Source organism: Ranitomeya imitator, chromosome 4 (assembly GCF_032444005.1).
Source record: "Ranitomeya imitator isolate aRanImi1 chromosome 4, aRanImi1.pri, whole genome shotgun sequence".
In the NCBI taxonomy this organism is placed as follows: domain Eukaryota; kingdom Metazoa; phylum Chordata; class Amphibia; order Anura; family Dendrobatidae; genus Ranitomeya; species Ranitomeya imitator.
This window is the reverse complement of record NC_091285.1, coordinates 665,103,337-665,124,715: the sequence shown is the minus strand read 5'-3', so window position 1 is coordinate 665,124,715 and position 21,379 is coordinate 665,103,337. Positions and strand designations below refer to the sequence as shown.

Sequence of the window (21,379 nt, the reverse complement as noted above, 5' to 3'; positions counted from 1 at the left end):
TAGGTTTCCAGTGAAGATCTGTCACTTGCCACAAATATGTAATTTTTTTGTTGCCTGGTGTAAACGCCTTTGTTCTCCTGAATCCAGCGTTGTTTTTCTTTTTTTTCTGTGCCCCTGCGTTCCTGAGATAAAGACCTTTCTTCCCTACGTAAAGATCTAGCGTAGTTAGCTAAGTAGGCGTGGCCTTAACGGTTCCTAGTGGGCGTATTTTTTGAGTGCCACACCCACTTGGAGAACAAGACTAGATTTTCATCCAGGGAAGAGAGGGCTATATCTTAGGAAAGGAGAGGCCTAGAAACACAAGAAAAACTACGCCGGATTCAGGAGAACGGCGGCATTTACAGCAGGTAAGAAAAAAAAAAACATATTTATGAAAATGAAAAGCGATTGAAGTTCTTTAATATCCAGATTATTATATTGGCGGTCTGACCACTAATTATCTGATTATAGGGGCCATCACTTATGCAGGGATTTAATGGTTTTCCCTTTATCCCCCCCCCCACTAGAGATAATCCCACATCACCTGACCAGTGGCAAAGAAACTACAGCCGATGCTCTGCCAATGAAATCTACCACATACGACTGAGCGAGAGTAAATTCTTTGGCGAGTTTGAGGGGAAAAGCTTCACATATTCCTCCTTTCATTCTCATAAAAAGTAAGTTGTCATCAATTCTTTGCAACATTCCGGAGATTGTTTAGGTTCTGTTCACATTTTAGGAGGCACCATTGCAGATTTTATCATGTTTTATGGAATGACAGACCATTATAAGTCAGCTGGGTCCATTTTGGCATTCCTCAGGTGCTTCATTTCCCTGCAGCTCCCCCACAGGGGAAGTGAAGAATTGCAGTGTTCTGATCGAAATCAATTACCAGTCAATAGAACGCATGGACATTCTGGGTCTTTCTGTGTCTATGTTCACACTGAGGTTTCAAAGTGTCATGAAATTGAATCCTCTCCAATCTAGGTACCAGACAATCCCAAGACTGCAAAGAACACTTCAGGGAAAAATAAATCTTCCATATGTCTTCAAAAATTTGCTTCAGGAAAAGAAAAAAAGTATTAAAAATTTCCCATAAAAATTTGCGTTTTCTTGGAGCAGTTTCTGCTTGATAAATTAGTAGTTTTCGAACGTTGCGTTGCTGAGAATTGTAGTGCTGCTCTATCTGCAGAGCCGTAATTTGGGAGCCATCATTCGTATTTGATGATGGTGGTGATTACCCCATCTGGTGACGTCGTACGTTTTTGTTCCCCTTTTTCACCCATCTTAGAACTTTCCTAAAAAACAAAAAAAGTGGAGCAAATTCACTATAGACAGAAAACTACCACACACGATGGCCAAAATCTGCAGTAGATGAGACTGCGGTTCATATTATGGCGAATGAAGAGCCCAAGAGATGCCCCAAATTAATTTAGAGGAATTTTACAATTTTAGAATGTTTGACGCACTTCAAGACAGGGGTATAAAACAGCAGATTTGTTAAATTCTCCACTATGCTTTTAACCTGTCATACCACTATCTACCCTAAGGGGGCACATGTCGTGTTTTTAGGGGATACTCATTAATTTAAAATTGGCGTTACTGTGTATGATCGCAGTCTTGGAGGTGTTTTCTATAACTTGTTTGAATAGGGGGTAATTAAGGACACTGGACTAGGGTGGGTGTGTTCCCATTAGGTTCCTCACCCTAGGAAATCCTTGACCAACCCAGAAGGGGGAGCCAATCTATTAAGTTGCTATGTTCTTAGTTGGGTGACACTCTTTGCAATCACCAGGGCATATATAAGTATTGGTGAGGGGACGTCACTTGCCCCTAACCCTTGTTGAGCCGTATGAGCGTCCAGGCCTCAGAGATCTCCTTGCCACAGAAGAAGACACAAGCACCATAAAAGGACCATGGTGGGTGGAGGTCCTGTTACAAATTTTTGCATTAGCCAGATCAGTATTCTGAGACCACAGCAGTAGAAGGGCCATTATGCGTGGTCATCACACTGTGTGGGGGGCATCATTATATGAAGGGGCGGACTGAAATAGCCAGACAGTTCCCAAAATGAGGCAAAGAAGATTAACCCCCGCATGACCATCCCGGGGAGAGAATAATCAGAAACAAATCCCGGACTGGATCATGACAGCAAGATGGATCCGTAAAAGTGAACAGCACTCCTATGCCTTCCTTGTGCTACCCATTTTTTCACCTATTGTTTCATGGGGAAGCTTAAGAAACCTCCATCTATTATTTTTTTTTTATCCGTGAAAAACTGATGAAACTCAGACGAAACTCTGAGTAAAAATTGATACACTAACCAAAAACCCAGACTTTTTTTGTGTGTGTAATACTTCATTTCTCCTCTGGGGGTGCTGCAGGGAAATTGAATACTTGCAGTCAAGTTTCCCTACAGCTGATCACTGGGATAAGCATCAGGAAAACCTATGACCATTCAATATTTGAAGGGAATTTCTAGAAAAAAAAAACGTATACATAAAGGACGCCCCCTTTAAATACCTATTAAAGATTTCTTCTTTTTTTGTTGTATACCATGTTTCTATATATAAATGCACAGTTCTTCGTTGACGCGAGACAAACTTTATATATAACGACTTGAACGGTTTATTCTTTTGTAGCCACAAAAGCTCAGTGAGGGTTTGGACACCAGGTACCACGGTAAAGTCTAAAAGCAGAGCCACCTACTCACCGGAAACGAGCGCTGCTCTAACGGGAGTCTTCTCATAATTTCACAATACAATACCCAGTACATTTTCTTCTCCTGCTTATGTTAACATGCAAATAAAGTGCACTTATTCACCCGCTGATTTTTGCTTTAATTATGATTTCCAGCCTGCGGCGATCGTTTATAATGTTCTGAACAGGAAAAAGCGTGTGTCGAAAACCTAGTAATACCCAAAGTAGAATTTATCACAATGTTCTCCGCACCCTTCACCCACTTTAACTGTACCAGAGAAACTGCACAAAATCATTTTAATATCAGATCCTGAAACTAGTTCGTAAATTATGCTTTTTTTTCCGGAATATTGATTCATCATTGGCTCTGCGTGATATGATCATCTTGCTGTTGGATTTATGGATCTCAAAGAAAAACAGTTTCCCACAGCATGCAGCTTTTGAGAGACTCTGGGTTGTGACTGCCAACGTCATGTTGATTGACAGCTGGCTCCCTGCAGCTAGGCAGTGGGGAGCTAGCTGTCAATCAGCATGACATCAGCATCAAGCAGTAGAGGAAGAGCTGCTCTATTGACATAAAGAAGCATAATCGTTCGCAGGAGAGGTCTGGGAGCGCTCTGAGCCGGCAGCGGGCAGAACAGGCAGGTAGTTAGCAACTTGAAATATAACTTGGGTTATAAGACAAACTGGAGACACCAAAGCTTGATTGAAGCCATTTTGCATACTATTTTGCAGAACGCACTTTGCCTTCTACTAGTGTTACGCTCACCAGGTGAATTGAATCCTCCAAGCCGAAAGTCCATGTTGGCGCATGTGCCATTGGCGACAGTGCAGCAGAGACGTTAGACACAGATAGCTGAGGGACTGTAAACCGCAGGTCGACAAGAGACGACCAGGGGATCACCGACAGTCAACTGGGATGCTGAAAACCACAGGCAAGCGGTAAAAGTACATGAGACCCTGGACAGATTGTGGGAATGATTGAAACTGCCCGCAGGCAGGAAACATCCAGTAGACCACTGACAAACAGCAGGAATAGTGGAAACCGCAGACAGGCAGGAGACGACCAGGGGACCACGGACAGTCAACTGGGATGCTGGAAACCGCAGGCAAGTGGTAAACGTAAATGAGACTCCGGACAGGCAGTGGGAATGCTGGAAACTGCCCGCAGGCAGGAGACATCCAGGAGACCACTGAGAGGCAGAAGGAATAGTGAAAACTGTAGACAGGCAGGAGACATCCAGGTGACCACAGACAGACAGTTAGAATGTTGTAAACCGCAGGCAGGAGATGTCCAGGAGAGCATGGAAAGACAACAAAAATAATGGAAACTTCAGGCAGATGTCCGGGAGACCACGAACAGGCACAAGGAATGTGGGACATGTTCAGGAGGCCAAGGACAGGCAGCAGCTCAGTCTTGGAAGCACTTAAGTCTTACTACAAAATCTTAATACCGAGACATAGGTATGTGTCTTGGGAGGCCTTATATAGGCCCAAAACACTCTGGACTACTCTCATAACTTGACGTGGAGCACAAGAAAGTTCAGCGGACAGAGGTCTAAGGAGCAGAGCACGGATCTGGGACATGCATAACAACTAGCAAGATCTTCACAAGGAAAATTGGAACCTTTGAAGACCCCATACAAATGGCTTGTTTAATGCCCAACCAGAACCTTCATGGTACTGCCAAGGAGAAGCAACCCAAAAACAGCTGTCCATAGACGAGTATCTACGGTTTGGATTATACCTTAAGGGTTTGGCATTGATTTAAGTGGCACTAGAGAAAGCTTTCTTATTCTGGAGAGGAGCTCTTACATTTTGTCCTACAAGCTGAGTCTTCAAGAAAAATTGCTACCTTCCGAGAGTTAGTAATGTAAAGGATCAGACATTCAGACCCATTTCATTCCACCTGTTATCATTACCCTTAACAGCATGCTCTGGCAAAAAAGTTAATCTGCTTGTCGGGATGCAGTGCGCTTACGATGATTGATAGTACGAACTACGTCTCTGGCTCAAACTGTTCGCCCTCTCATGCTACAAGCAGAGATAACTTTCCCTCTGCAGCATTGGAGGAGTACAGGACCACTAGTGATCCGGCCAGCATTTGGGCCGCACTTGCAAGTTCTGTAGCAAAGAACTTGTAAGTGTTGCATTCCTTGCCTAGGAGACCGTCCACCTCTGATAGACTACATTGATGGCCGGTAACTTAGGCGACGAGCAGTGAACTATTAAGGAACACCACAACTCATCATGAATTAGACCATTTTGTGGAATCTGACGTGAAAAAGGCAAAAGTCTCAAAATTTTTGTGCACTATAACAGGGCTGTCAAACTGCATTCCTCGAGGGCTGCAAACAGTGTTGTGAATTCTGTTTTCGAACTCCCTCCTGTGGTCATGAATGGTACTTCGGCGAGTTCTGTCCATGGACTCCCTCTGGTGGCTGTGAGTGGAGCTGCTGCTTCTGAGGTTCCTTCCACAGGTGACGTAGTTTATTCTTTGGCTGGCTGTTCTATTTAACTCCACTCAGATCATTACTCCATGCCAGCTGTCAATGTTCTTGTACTGGTTCAGTTCGCTCTTGGATCTTTCTGGTGACCTGTCTACTCCAGCAGAAGCTAAGTCCCTGCTAGTTAATTATTTGTTCATTGTTTCCTTGTCCAGTTGGCTATCATGATTTTGTCTTGCTAGCTGGAAGCTCTGGGATGCAGAGTGGCACCTCCGCACCGTGAGTCGGTGCGGAGGTCTTTTTGCACACTCTGCGTGGTTTTTTGAAGTTTTTTGTGCTGACCGCAAAGATACCTTTTCTATCCTCAGTCTGTTTAGTAAGTCTGGCCTCCCTTTGCTGAAACCTGTTTCATCTCTGTGTTTGTGACTTTCATCTTAACTCACAGTCAATATATGTGGGGGGCTGCCTTTTCCTTTGGGGAATTTCTCTGAGGCAGGGTAGGCTTTATTTTCTATCTTTAGGGCTAGTTAGCTCTTGGGCTGTGAAGAGGCGTCTAGGTCGTGTTAGGTATGCTCCACGGCTATTTCTAGTTGTGTGATAGGATTAGGGGTTGCGGTCAGCAGAGTTCCCACTTCCCAGAGCTTGTCCTGTGTGAGTTTAACCATCAGGTCGTTCCGGGTGCTCTTAACCACCAGGTCCATAACAGTACAGCTGGCCAAAAGTATTAATGCATCTCAATAGAGGGATAAGAGAAGTTCTGAGACCATTTTTTTTTCTCTGCAGTGTTTTTGTCTTTCTTTTCCCCTTAACATCTGGATGGTTCAGAACACAGGTGTAGATATGGACATTCAGGGTTTGTCCTCTTGTGTGGATCATCTCACTGCAAGGGTACAAAACATTCAAGATTTTGTGGTTCAGAATCCGATGTTAGAGCCTAGAATTCCAATTCCTGATTTGTTTTCTGGGGATAGATCTAAGTTCTTGAATTTCAAAAAAAATTGTAAACTGTTTCTTGCTTTGAAACCCCGCTCCTCTGGTGACCCCGTTCAACAGGTAAAAATCATTATTTCTTTGTTGCGTGGTGACCCTCAAGACTGGGCATTTTCCCTTGCGCCAGGAGATCCTGCATTGCGTGATGTTGATGCGTTTTTTCTGGCGCTTGGATTGCTTTATGATGAACCAAATTCAGTGGATCAGGCAGAGAAAATCTTGCTGGCTTTGTGTCAGGATCAGGATGAAGCGGAGGTGTACTGTCAGAAGTTTAGAAAGTGGTCTGTGCTTACTCAGTGGAATGAATGTGCCCTGGCGGCAATTTTCAGAAAGGGTCTTTCTGAAGCCCTTAAGGATGTCATGGTGGGATTTCCCACGCCTGCTGGTCTGAATGAGTCTATGTCCTTGGCCATTCAGATCGATCGGCGCTTGCGTGAGCGCAAAGCTGTGCACCATTTGGCGGTATTCTCTGAGCATAGGCCTGAGCCTATGCAATGTGATAGGACTTTGACCAGAGCGGAACGGCAAGAACACAGACGTCGGAATGGGCTGTGTTTTTACTGTGGTGAATCCACTCATGCTATCTCCGATTGTCCTAAGCGCGCTAAGCGGTTCGCTAGGTCTGCCACCATTGGTACGGTACAGTCTAAATTTCTTTTGTCCGTTACTCTGATTTGCTCTCTGTCGTCCTATTCTGTTATGGCATTTGTGGATTCAGGCGCTGCCCTGAATTTGATGGACTTGGAGTTTGCCAGGCGCTGTGGTTTTTTCTTGGAGCCCTTGCAGTATCCTATTCCATTGAGAGGAATTGATGCTACGCCTTTGGCCAAGAATAAGCCTCAATACTGGACTCAATTGACCATGTGCATGGCTCCTGCACATCAGGAGGATATTCGCTTTTTGGTGTTGCATAATCTGCATGATGTGGTCGTTTTGGGGTTGCCATGGCTACAGGTCCATAATCCAGTATTGGATTGGAAATCTATGTCTGTGTCCGGCTGGGGTTGTCAGGGGGTACATGGTGATGTTCCATTGCTGTCAATTTCGCCTTCCACTCCTTCTGAAGTCCCTGAGTTTTTGTCAGATTACCGGGATGTATTTGAAGAGCCCAAATCCAGTGCCCTACCTCCTCATAGGGATTGCGATTGTGCTATTAATTTGATTCCCGGTAGTAAGTTTCCTAAGGGCCGACTGTTTAATTTATCTGTGCCAGAGCACGCCGCTATGCGGAGTTATATAAAGGAATCCTTGGAGAAAGGTCATATTCGCCCGTCGTCATCACCGTTGGGAGCAGGGTTCTTTTTTGTGGCCAAGAAGGATGGCTCTTTGAGACCTTGTATTGATTACCGCCTTCTTAATAAGATCACAGTCAAATTTCAGTACCCTTTGCCGCTGCTGTCTGATTTGTTTGCTCGGATTAAGGGGGCTAGTTGGTTCACCAAGATAGATCTTCAAGGGGCGTATAATCTTGTGCGAATTAAACAGGGCGATGAATGGAAAACAGCATTTAATACGCCCGAGGGCCATTTTGAGTACCTGGTTATGCCATTCGGGCTTTCTAATGCTCCATCTGTGTTTCAGTCCTTTATGCATGACATCTTCCGAGAGTACCAGGATAGATTCATGATTGTATATTTGGATGATATTTTGGTCTTTTCGGATGATTGGGAGTCTCATGTGAAGCAGGTCAGAATGGTGTTCCAGGTCCTTCGTGCGAATTCCTTGTTTGTGAAGGGGTCGAAATGTCTCTTTGGGGTTCAGAAGGTTTCATTTTTGGGTTTCATTTTTTCCCCTTCTACTATCGAGATGGACCCTGTTAAAGTTCAGGCCATTTATGATTGGACTCAGCCAACATCTGTGAAGAGCCTGCAGAAGTTCCAGGGCTTTGCTAATTTTTACCCTCGCTTCATCGCTAATTTTTCTAGTGTTGTTAAACCATTGACTGATTTGACCAAGAAAGGTGCTGATGTGGTCAATTGGTCCTCGGCGGCTGTAGAGGCTTTTCAGGAGTTGAAGCGTCATTTTTCTTCTGCCCCTGTGTTGTGCCAGCCAGATGTTTTGCTCCCGTTTCAGGTCGAGGTTGATGCTTCTGAGATTGGAGCAGGGGCTGTTTTGTCGCAAAGAAGTTCTGATGGCTCGGTGATGAAACCATGTGCCTTCTTTTCTAGAAAATTCTCGCCTGCTGAGCGCAATTATGATGTTGGCAATCGAGAGTTGTTGGCCATGAAGTGGGCATTCGAGGAGTGGCGACATTGGCTTGAAGGAGCCAAGCATCGCGTGGTGGTCTTGACGGATCACAAGAATTTGACTTATCTCGAGTCTGCCAAACGGTTAAATCCTAGACAGGCTCGATGGTCGCTGTTTTTCTCCCGTTTTGATTTTGTGGTTTCGTACCTTCCGGGCTCTAAGAATGTGAAGGCTGATGCCCTGTCAAGGAGTTTTGTGCCTGACTCTCCGGGTGTTCCTGAGCCGGCGGGTATTCTCAAAGAGGGGGTAATTTTGTCTGCCATCTCCCCTGATTTGCGGCGCGTGCTGCAGAAGTTTCAGGCTGATAGACCTGACCGTTGTCCAGCGGAGAAACTGTTTGTCCCTGATAGATGGACTAGTAGAGTTATCTCTGAGGTTCATTGTTCGGTGTTGGCTGGTCATCCTGGAATCTTTGGTACCAGAGATTTGGTGGCTAGATCCTTTTGGTGGTCTTCTTTGTCACGGGATGTGCGTTCATTTGTGCAGTCCTGTGGGATTTGTGCTCGGGCTAAGCCTTGCTGTTCTCGTGCCAGTGGGTTGCTTTTGCCCTTGCCGGTCCCGAAGAGGCCCTGGACGCTTATTTCCATGGATTTTATTTCAGATCTCCCTGTCTCTCAAAGGATGTCGGTCATTTGGGTGGTTTGTGATCGCTTCTCTAAGATGGTCCATTTGGTACCCTTGTCTAAATTGCCTTCATCCTCTGATTTGGTGCCATTGATTTTCCAGCATGTGGTTCGTTTGCATGGCATTCAGGAGAACATCGTCTCGGACAGAGGTTCTGTTTGTTTCGAGGTTTTGGCGGTCCTTTTGTGCTAAGATGGGCATTGATTTGTCTTTTTCTTCGCCTTTCCATCCTCAGACAAATGGCCAAACCGAACGAACTAATCAGACTTTGGAGACATATCTGAGATGCTTTGTTTCTGCTGATCAGGATGATTGGGTGTCCTTCTTGCCTTTGGCTGAGTTCGCCCTAAATAATCGGGCCAGCTCGGCTACTTTGATTTTGCCTTTTTTCTGTAATTCTGGTTTCCATCCTTGTTTCTCTTCAGGGCAGGTTGAGCCTTCGGACTGTCCTGGTGTGGATACGGTGGTGGACAGGTTGCAGCAGATTTGGACTCATGTGGTGGACAATTTGACATTGTCCCAGGAGAAGGCTCAACGTTTCGCTAACCGCCGGCGCTGTGTTGGTCCCCGACTTTATGTTGGGGATTTGGTTTGGTTGTCATCTCGTCATGTTCCTATGAAGGTTTCCTCTCCTAAGTTTAAGCCTCGTTTCATTGGGCCATATAAGATTTCTGAAGTTCTTAATCCTGTGTCATTTCGTTTGGACCTTCCAGCTTCTTTTGCCATCCATAATGTGTTCCATAGGTCGTTATTGCGGAGATACGTGGCGCCTATGGTTCCCTCCGTTGATCCTCCTGCCCCGGTGTTGGTCGAGGGGGAGTTGGAGTATGTGGTGGAGAAGATTTTGGATTCTCGTATTTCGAGACGGAAACTCCAGTACCTGGTCAAGTGGAAGGGTTATGGTCAGGAAGATAATTCCTGGGTTTTTGCCTCTGATGTTCATGCTGCCGATCTAGTTCGTGCCTTTCATTTGGCTCGTCCTGATCGGCCTGGGGGCTCTGGTGAGGGTTCGGTGACCCCTCCTCAAGGGGGGGGGGTACTGTTGTGAATTCTGTTTTCGAACTCCCTCCTGTGGTCATGAATGGTACTTCGGCGAGTTCTGTCCATGGACTCCCTCTGGTGGCTGTGAGTGGAGCTGCTGCTTCTGAGGTTCCTTCCACAGGTGACGTAGTTTATTCTTTGGCTGGCTGTTCTATTTAACTCCACTCAGATCGTTACTCCATGCCAGCTGTCAATGTTCTTGTACTGGTTCAGTTCGCTCTTGGATCTTTCTGGTGACCTGTCTACTCCAGCAGAAGCTAAGTCCCTGCTAGTTAATTATTTGTTCATTGTTTCCTTGTCCAGTTGGCTATCATGATTTTGTCTTGCTAGCTGGAAGCTCTGGGATGCAGAGTGGCACCTCCGCACCGTGAGTCGGTGCGGAGGTCTTTTTGCACACTCTGCGTGGTTTTTTGAAGTTTTTTGTGCTGACCGCAAAGATACCTTTTCTATCCTCAGTCTGTTTAGTAAGTCTGGCCTCCCTTTGCTGAAACCTGTTTCATCTCTGTGTTTGTGACTTTCATCTTAACTCACAGTCAATATATGTGGGGGGCTGCCTTTTCCTTTGGGGAATTTCTCTGAGGCAAGGTAGGCTTTATTTTCTATCTTTAGGGCTAGTTAGCTCTTGGGCTGTGAAGAGGCGTCTAGGTCGTGTTAGGTATGCTCCACGGCTATTTCTAGTTGTGTGATAGGATTAGGGGTTGCGGTCAGCAGAGTTCCCACTTCCCAGAGCTTGTCCTGTGTGAGTTTAACCATCAGGTCGTTCCGGGTGCTCTTAACCACCAGGTCCATAACAGTACAGCTGGCCAAAAGTATTAATGCATCTCAATAGAGGGATAAGAGAAGTTCTGAGACCATTTTTTTTTCTCTGCAGTGTTTTTTGTCTTTCTTTTCCCCTTAACCTCTGGATGGTTCAGAACACAGGTGTAGATATGGACATTCAGGGTTTGTCCTCTTGTGTGGATCATCTCACTGCAAGGGTACAAAACATTCAAGATTTTGTGGTTCAGAATCCGATGTTAGAGCCTAGAATTCCAATTCCTGATTTGTTTTCTGGGGATAGATCTAAGTTCTTGAATTTTAAAAATAATTGTAAACTGTTTCTTGCTTTGAAACCCCGCTCCTCTGGTGACCCCGTTCAACAGGTAAAAATCATTATTTCTTTGTTGCGTGGTGACCCTCAAGACTGGGCATTTTCCCTTGTGCCAGGAGATCCTGCATTGCGTGATGTTGATGCGTTTTTTCTGGCGCTTGGATTGCTTTATGATGAACCAAATTCAGTGGATCAGGCAGAGAAAATCTTGCTGGCTTTGTGTCAGGATCAGGATGAAGCGGAGGTGTACTGTCAGAAGTTTAGAAAGTGGTCTGTGCTTACTCAGTGGAATGAATGTGCCCTGGCGGCAATTTTCAGAAAGGGTCTTTCTGAAGCCCTTAAGGATGTCATGGTGGGATTTCCCACGCCTGCTGGTCTGAATGAGTCTATGTCCTTGGCCATTCAGATCGATCGGCGCTTGCGTGAGCGCAAAGCTGTGCACCATTTGGCGGTATTCTCTGAGCATAGGCCTGAGCCTATGCAATGTGATAGGACTTTGACCAGAGCGGAACGGCAAGAACACAGACGTCGGAATGGGCTGTGTTTTTACTGTGGTGAATCCACTCATGCTATCTCCGATTGTCCTAAGCGCGCTAAGCGGTTCGCTAGGTCTGCCACCATTGGTACGGTACAGTCTAAATTTCTTTTGTCCGTTACTCTGATTTGCTCTCTGTCGTCCTATTCTGTTATGGCATTTGTGGATTCAGGCGCTGCCCTGAATTTGATGGACTTGGAGTTTGCCAGGCGCTGTGGTTTTTTCTTGGAGCCCTTGCAGTATCCTATTCCATTGAGAGGAATTGATGCTACGCCTTTGGCCAAGAATAAGCCTCAATACTGGACTCAATTGACCATGTGCATGGCTCCTGCACATCAGGAGGATATTCGCTTTTTGGTGTTGCATAATCTGCATGATGTGGTCGTTTTGGGGTTGCCATGGCTACAGGTCCATAATCCAGTATTGGATTGGAAATCTATTTTCTGTGTCCGGCTGGGGTTGTCAGGGGGTACATGGTGATGTTCCATTGCTGTCAATTTCGCCTTCCACTCCTTCTGAAGTCCCTGAGTTTTTGTCAGATTACCGGGATGTATTTGAAGAGCCCAAATCCGGTGCCTTACCTCCTCATAGGGATTGCGATTGTGCTATTAATTTGATTCCCGGTAGTAAGTTTCCTAAGGGCCGACTGTTTAATTTATCTGTGCCAGAGCACGCTGCTATGCGGAGTTATATAAAGGAATCCTTGGAGAAAGGTCATATTCGCCCGTCGTCATCACCGTTGGGAGCAGGGTTCTTTTTTGTGGCCAAGAAGGATGGCTCTTTGAGACCTTGTATTGATTACCGCCTTCTTAATAAGATCACAGTCAAATTTCAGTACCCTTTGCCGCTGCTGTCTGATTTGTTTGCTCGGATTAAGGGGGCTAGTTGGTTCACCAAGATAGATCTTCAAGGGGCGTATAATCTTGTGCGAATTAAACAGGGCGATGAATGGAAAACAGCATTTAATACGCCCGAGGGCCATTTTGAGTACCTGGTTATGCCATTCGGGCTTTCTAATGCTCCATCTGTGTTTCAGTCCTTTATGCATGACATCTTCCGAGAGTACCAGGATAGATTCATGATTGTATATTTGGATGATATTTTGGTCTTTTCGGATGATTGGGAGTCTCATGTGAAGCAGGTCAGAATGGTGTTCCAGGTCCTTCGTGCGAATTCCTTGTTTGTGAAGGGGTCGAAATGTCTCTTTGGGGTTCAGAAGGTTTCATTTTTGGGTTTCATTTTTTCCCCTTCTACTATCGAGATGGACCCTGTTAAAGTTCAGGCCATTTATGATTGGACTCAGCCAACATCTGTGAAGAGCCTGCAGAAGTTCCAGGGCTTTGCTAATTTTTACCCTCGCTTCATCGCTAATTTTTCTAGTGTTGTTAAACCATTGACTGATTTGACCAAGAAAGGTGCTGATGTGGTCAATTGGTCCTCGGCGGCTGTAGAGGCTTTTCAGGAGTTGAAGCGTCGTTTTTCATCTGCCCCTGTGTTGTGCCAGCCAGATGTTTTGCTCCCGTTTCAGGTCGAGGTTGATGCTTCTGAGATTGGAGCAGGGGCTGTTTTGTCGCAAAGAAGTTCTGATGGCTCGGTGATGAAACCATGTGCCTTCTTTTCTAGAAAATTCTCGCCTGCTGAGCGCAATTATGATGTTGGCAATCGAGAGTTGTTGGCCATGAAGTGGGCATTCGAGGAGTGGCGACATTGGCTTGAAGGAGCCAAGCATCGCGTGGTGGTCTTGACGGATCACAAGAATTTGACTTATCTCGAGTCTGCCAAACGGTTGAATCCTAGACAGGCTCGATGGTCGCTGTTTTTCTCCCGTTTTGATTTTGTGGTTTCGTACCTTCCGGGCTCTAAGAATGTGAAGGCTGATGCCCTGTCAAGGAGTTTTGTGCCTGACTCTCCGGGTGTTCCTGAGCCGGCGGGTATTCTCAAAGAGGGGGTAATTTTGTCTGCCATCTCCCCTGATTTGCGGCGCGTGCTGCAGAAGTTTCAGGCCGATAGACCTGACCGTTGTCCAGCGGAGAAACTGTTTGTCCCTGATAGATGGACTAGTAGAGTTATCTCTGAGGTTCATTGTTCGGTGTTGGCTGGTCATCCTGGAATCTTTGGTACCAGAGATTTGGTGGCTAGATCCTTTTGGTGGCCTTCTTTGTCACGGGATGTGCATTCATTTGTGCAGTCCTGTGGGATTTGTGCTCGGGCTAAGCCTTGCTGTTCTCGTGCCAGTGGGTTGCTTTTGCCCTTGCCGGTCCCGAAGAGGCCATGGACGCTTATTTCCATGGATTTTATTTCAGATCTCCCTGTCTCTCAAAGGATGTCGGTCATTTGGGTGGTTTGTGATCGCTTCTCTAAGATGGTCCATTTGGTACCCTTGTCTAAATTGCCTTCATCCTCTGATTTGGTGCCATTGTTTTTCCAGCATGTGGTTCGTTTGCATGGCATTCCGGAGAACATCGTCTCGGACAGAGGTTCTGTTTGTTTCGAGGTTTTGGCGGTCCTTTTGTGCTAAGATGGGCATTGATTTGTCTTTTTCTTCGCCTTTCCATCCTCAGACAAATGGCCAAACCGAACGAACTAATCAGACTTTGGAGACATATCTGAGATGCTTTGTTTCTGCTGATCAGGATGATTGGGTGTCCTTCTTGCCTTTGGCTGAGTTCGCCCTAAATAATCGGGCCAGCTCGGCTACTTTGATTTCGCCTTTTTTCTGTAATTCTGGTTTCCATCCTTGTTTCTCTTCAGGGCAGGTTGAGCCTTCGGACTGTCCTGGTGTGGATACGGTGGTGGACAGGTTGCAGCAGATTTGGACTCATGTGGTGGACAATTTGACATTGTCCCAGGAGAAGGCTCAACGTTTCGCTAACTGCCGGCGCTGTGTTGGTCCCCGACTTTATGTTGGGGATTTGGTTTGGTTGTCATCTCGTCATGTTCCTATGAAGGTTTCCTCTCCTAAGTTTAAGCCTCGTTTCATTGGGCCATATAAGATTTCTGAAGTTCTTAATCCTGTGTCATTTCGTTTGGACCTTCCAGCTTCTTTTGCCATCCATAATGTGTTCCATAGGTCGTTATTGCGGAGATACGTGGCGCCTATGGTTCCCTCCGTTGATCCTCCTGCCCCGGTGTTGGTCGAGGGGGAGTTGGAGTATGTGGTGGAGAAGATTTTGGATTCTCGTATTTCGAGACGGAAACTCCAGTACCTGGTCAAGTGGAAGGGTTATGGTCAGGAAGATAATTCCTGGGTTTTTGCCTCTGATGTTCATGCTGCCGATCTAGTTCGTGCCTTTCATTTGGCTCGTCCTGATCGGCCTGGGGGCTCTGGTGAGGGTTCGGTGACCCCTCCTCAAGGGGGGGGGGTACTGTTGTGAATTCTGTTTTCGAACTCCCTCCTGTGGTCATGAATGGTACTTCGGCGAGTTCTGTCCATGGACTCCCTCTGGTGGCTGTGAGTGGAGCTGCTGCTTCTGAGGTTCCTTCCACAGGTGACGTAGTTTATTCTTTGGCTGGCTGTTCTATTTAACTCCACTCAGATCGTTACTCCATGCCAGCTGTCAATGTTCTTGTACTGGTTCAGTTCGCTCTTGGATCTTTCTGGTGACCTGTCTACTCCAGCAGCAGCTAAGTCCCTGCTAGTTAATTATTTGTTCATTGTTTCCTTGTCCAGTTGGCTATCATGATTTTGTCTTGCTAGCTGGAAGCTCTGGGATGCAGAGTGGCACCTCCGCACCGTGAGTCGGTGCGGAGGTCTTTTTGCACACTCTGCGTGGTTTTTTGTAGTTTTTTGTGCTGACCGCAAAGATACCTTTTCTATCCTCAGTCTGTTTAGTAAGTCTGGCCTCCCTTTGCTGAAACCTGTTTCATCTCTGTGTTTGTGACTTTCATCTTAACTCGCAGTCAATATATGTGGGGGGCTGCCTTTTCCTTTGGGGAATTTCTCTGAGGCAAGGTAGGCTTTATTTTCTATCTTTAGGGCTAGTTAGCTCTTAGGCTGTGAAGAGGCGTCTAGGTCGTGTTAGGTATGCTCCACGGCTATTTCTAGTTGTGTGATAGGATTAGGGGTTGCGGTCAGCAGAGTTCCCACTTCCCAGAGCTTGTCCTGTGTGAGTTTAACCATCAGGTCGTTCCGGGTGCTCTTAACCACCAGGTCCATAACAAAACAGGTCATGTTTTCAGGATTTCCTTGTACTGCACAGGGGATAATTTAATCACCTACACAAATAATGAGTTGGTGATTAAATTATCACCTGTGCAGTACAAGGAAATCCTGAAAACATGACCTGTTTGCAGCCCTCAAGGAATGCGGTTTGACACCCCTGCACTATAATATTACCCCGTATGTGGAGTTGATCAGTGGGATCAGTGTTTCATGGAAGGATGCAACCCTATTAGTGTCTTTTGTCTGTGACGGTAGCATCTAATGCCGCCAACATGTCACTGTCTCATATGGACCTTGTGTCTTTCTTGTATTGATATGTTTAGATACGGTGTTTGCCTCATTGGAGTCTGCCGGGAAGATAAATCCAACATTCTCCTGAATCCCGGGCCCAGCCATATAATGTCCTCATCCGATACTTGTTTCTACATTAACATATCTAAGGAGGAAAACTCAGCCTTCAGCTTTAAGGAACAGGAAAACATGCAGAGATCGGGGGTGCCTAAATCTGCCTACCACGGCCTGACCAGACTCCCAGTGCACAGTATTATAGCCAGCATGGGTAAGAGTGCATGAGCGAAATTGGACGTCCACGACCAACCAAAATTTTGTGAAACTTGATGAACTTCATCTGTTACCACTGAAGGGGGCGCCATTGGCCATGGTGGCTTGGACAGAAAGCACTTGGCAGCCCTATACCCAGACTTCATTGTTTTTTTTGTCTCCATCCAGGTACAGTTGCAATTGATCTACAGGGGTCAAGAAGCCCAGAGAATACAGATAGTAATATGCTAAGCCCACCCGCAGTCTCCAGCCATAGAAGGAAGCACAGCATCGATCCTGTGCCCGACCTCATTGATGGTGACACAAACACAACTTTTGACCTCCTGAGTGACCAGTCCGAGGATGAAATCAGTCAGTCAGATGATGAATTAGGCTCCTTTAATGAGTATGCCATGCAAATGATTACTACATATATGACATATTATTTCAGTTTTGTACAACAGAGTTAACCATGTTTTAAAAAGAAGGCAATGTATGCCACCTATATTCTGGTATATAGGAGCAGTATTATAGTAGTTATATTCTTGTATACAGAGGCAGTATTATAGTAGTTATATTCTTGTACATAGGGGGTAATATTATAGTAGTTATATTCTTGCACATAGGAGCAGTATTATAGTAGTTATATTCCTGTACATAGGGAGCAGTATTATAGTAGTTATATTCTTGCACATAGGAGCAGTATTATAGTAGTTATATTCCTGTACATAGGGAGCAGTATTATAGTAGTTATATTCTTGCACATAGGAGCAGTATTATAGTAGTTATATTCCTGTACATAGGGAGCAGTATTATAGTAGTTATATTCTTGAACATAGGAGCAGTATTATAGTAATTATATTCTTGAACATAGGAGCAGTATTATAGTAGTTATATTCCTGTACATAGGGAGCAGTATTATAGTAGTTATATTCTGTACATAGGGGGGCAGTATTATAGTAGTTATATTCTGGTATACAGAGGCAGTATTATAGTAGTTATATTCTTGTACATAGGGGGGCAGTATTATAGTAGTTATATTCTGGTATACAGAGGCAGTATTATAGTAGTTATATTCTTGTACATAGGGGGGCAGTATTATAGTAGCTATATTCTGTACATGGGGGGCAGTATTATAGTAGTTATATTCTGGTATACAGAGGCAGTATTATAGTAGTTATATTCTTGTACATAGGGGGTAATATTATAGTAGTTATATTCTTGTACATAGGAGTAGTATTATAGTAGTTATATTCCTGTACATAGGGAGCAGTATTATAGTAGTTATATTCTGTACATAGGGGGGCAGTATTATAGTAGTTATATTCTGGTATACAGAGGCAGTATTATAGTAGTTATATTCTTGTACATAGGGGCAGTATTATAGTAGTTATATTCTGGTATACAGAGGCAGTATTATAGTAGTTATATTCTTGTACATAGGAGCAGTATTATAGTAGTTATATTCTTGTACATAGGAGCAGTTTTATAGTAGTTATATTCTTGTACATAGGAGCAGTATTATAGTAGTTATATTCTTGTACATAGGGGCAGTATTATAGTAGTTATATTCTGGTATACAGAGGCAGTATTATAGTAGTTATATTCTTGTACATAGGGGCAGTGTTATAGTAGTTATATTCTTGTATATAGGAGCAGTATTATAGTAGCTATATTCTTGTACATAGGGGCAGTATTATAGTAGTTATATTCTTGCACATAGGAGCAGTATTATAGTAGTTATATTCTTGTACATAGAGGCAGTATTATAGTAGTTATATTCTTGTACATAGTGGGCAGTATTATAGTAGTTATATTCTTGTACATAGGGGCAGTATTATAGTAGTTATATTCTTGTACATAGGGGCAGTATTATAGTAGTTATATTCTTGTACATAGGGGCAGTATTATAGTAGTTATATTCTTGTACATAGGGGCAGTATTATAGTAGTTATATTCTTGGACATAGGAGCAGTATTATAGTAGTTATATTCTTGTACATAGGGAGCAGTATTATAGTTGTTATATTCTTGTACATAGGGGCAGTATTATAGTAGTTATATTCTTGTACATAGGGGCAGTATTATAGTAGTTATAATCTTGTACATAGGAGCAGTATTATAGTAGTTATATTCTTGTACATAGGGAGCAGTATTATAGTAGTTATATTCTTGTACATAGGAGCAGTATTATAGTAGTTATATTCTTGTACATAGGGAGCAGTATTATAGTAGTTATATTCTTGTACATGGGGCAGTATTATAGTAGTTATATTCTTGTACATAGGAGCAGTATTATAGTAGTTATATTCTTGTACATAGGGGGCAGTTTTATAGTAGTTATATTCTTGTACATAGGGGCAGTATTATAGTAGTTATATTCTTGTTTATACAGCTGAAGTGAAATTTGAGACTTTATGCATTTTCTACAATATTTGTAGTACAACATTGAAGCCGTTGTCTGTTTCTCCTTAGCTGGGTGAAGGGTTATCCATCCAATACTCCTTACATTGGCAGTTCGCCCACCTTGTGCCATCTCCTCCAGCAGAAGAGTCCATATTGCTGCTTGCGTCTTGATAAGGTATGCTTGAAGCTAGTCTACCATCATTGTCGGTCACCCAGTGGATCTAGTTGTGTCATAATACACAGCCTAGTATGGTCTATGTCCAGTATATAGAAAAAGTGATGGAAGAAACCCAGTGTCAGATTTGTCATTTAGCAGGTGTCGCACCTCCGGCACCAAAAAGTACAATGAAAATGATGAAAATTTGTCACCTAAAATAATACAATATAACCTTCCTGTACAGCTATGTCAATGGAGAAATAGAAAAAGTATGACCCTTAAGTGAAGAAACGGTAAAGATGAAAGAGCAAAACCGAAACTGGCCTTGATGGAAAGGGGATTATATAAAGCTCACTGTGTCATGGACAAAGTGATGGATCTGGAATATTTTTTTAAGGTTCAAAAGATTTTCTACATTAATGGCCTCATCCTTGGTTTCCTGATGGTTTCAGTGTGATCCTTCTCTCTGGTTTTGCTTAGGAGTTGAAAACGTAATTCACTTTATTAACAAATATGGCGCCCTGTGATCTATCTCTAGAGACCTTTCAAAGGCCTTTAATATCTCGTTCTGATCCCGTTATGAGCGCAGGAGATGTGTAATACAGAGACTGAGTGATATCTGGGTCATCCAGTGAAATGTAGTAATATCAGCACATTTCTATCAGTTCAAAATAATTTACCTTAGATGGAAAAAATTCACACTGATTTACATTAAAGAGGTTTTCCTGGGTAATTTTGGAGTGAAATGGGCCTTAAGTATACAGCAATTTAAGGTTGGGAATTATTCTTTACTGTACTTTATTGTGTATGATTTACTGCAGTAGGCAGCACAGCAGGAGGTGTGCACTTTATGGCAGCGTCATGCTAGGATGATGATATGAAATACCACCCGAAATTAGGAAATGGTCTAAGGAGATGCATGCAAAGTTTTCTGTGTTTAAACCAACTCCCCTGTCTATTGTTATCCATTGTGTAACCCTGCCTATCTAGTCTCCAGCACTATAATAAATTTTAAACTGCCCACACAACCCTAAAGGTTCCTTCACACATAACGATTTCGTTAACGATATCGTTGCAACGTCACGCTTTTTGTGACGTAGCAACGATCCCGCTAACGATCTCGTTATGTGTGACAGCGGCCAATGATCAGGCCCCTGCTGGGAGATCGTTGGTCGCTGAGGAATGATCAGGACCTTTTTTTGGTCGCTGATCACCCGCTGTCATCGCTGGATCGGCGTCACTTGTAACCAGGGTAAATATCGGGTTACTAAGTGCAGGGCCGCGCTTAGTAACCCGATATTTACCCTGGTTACCATTGTAAAAGTAAAAAAAAAAAAAACAGTACATACTCACATTCTGATGTCTGTCACGTCCCCCGCCGTCAGCTTCCCTGCACTGACTGTCAGTGCCGGCCGTAAAGCAGAGCACAGCGGTGACGTCACCGCTGTGCTCTGCTTTACAACCAGCGCTGACACAGTCAGTGCGGGAAGCTGACGGCGGGGCAATGACAGACATCGGAATGTGAGTGTTAGTAACCCGATGTTTACCCTGGTTACCCGGGGACTTCGGCATCGTTGAAGACAGTTTCAATGATGCCAAAGTCGTTCCCCTGATCGTTGGTCGCTGGAGAGAGCTGTCTGTGTGACAGCTCCTCAGCGACCACACAACGACTTACCAACGATCACGGCCAAGTCGTATCGCTGGTCGTGATCGTTGGTAAGTCGTTTAGTGTAACGGTACCCTAACATTCCCTCAAGATTGCATTAAATGCCACCCAATGAAATAGCCTAAGGAGATGATTGCAAAATCTTCTGTGTTCATACTCTTTGCCGCGGAAACTGTTATCAATGGTGTTCTACTGCTGGAGACTAGACACACAGGATAATAGATCTTATAATGCCCACAGTATACTGAGATTTAAAGTGGAATAAAACTATACCCTTTCAAGGAAGATGCCACTCAAAATGAAGAATTGGCCTACGGAGACTCATGCAAAGGCTTCGGTGTTTATACACACGCCCCTGTCGGGTGTTATCTGTGGTGTAATCCTATTTTATTATTATTATTATTATTATTATTATTATAGCGCCATTTATTCTATGTTGCTTTACATGTGGGGAGGGTTATACATAATCAAAAACAAACCACACAACAAAGGCACAGTAAAACCCCAAAATACTCTGTTGCAAAAAAATAACAGTAAAATAATAACAGTAAACTAATAAAAAGATGGAAAAACACAGGGTATTTGGTTAATGCGTTTTTTTGCAAAAAAATGTATATTAAGTCGCTCTACCAAACGTCAAGGTATACCCGTATTAGAGCAGTCCTAACTAATGTATGTAATCCCTATCTAATATATTTAAAAATCTGGTCATCTGTACAATACCAAGCAGGGTTCAGAAAGGTAATGTCCAATATGGACACGCAGTATAGAGCAGCTTTTATGTGCACGGCTCATA

The 21,379-nt window shown here is 44.1% G+C and overlaps 1 protein-coding gene across 4 annotated transcripts in view; it reads left to right on the top strand.

Moving 5' to 3' along the window:
• The window catches only part of LOC138677188 (potassium channel subfamily T member 2-like), a 389,156-nt gene that overhangs the window by 299,994 nt on the left and 67,783 nt on the right, over positions 1-21,379 (top strand). For all 4 annotated transcript variants that reach the window (XM_069767117.1, XM_069767116.1, XM_069767118.1 and 1 more), the window contains 4 exons: positions 507-656; positions 16,139-16,374; positions 16,545-16,761; positions 18,830-18,935. In XM_069767117.1, the coding sequence (XP_069623218.1) occupies positions 507-656; positions 16,139-16,374; positions 16,545-16,761; positions 18,830-18,935 (709 nt within the window). The remainder of the gene's footprint in view (positions 1-506; positions 657-16,138; positions 16,375-16,544; positions 16,762-18,829; positions 18,936-21,379) is intronic.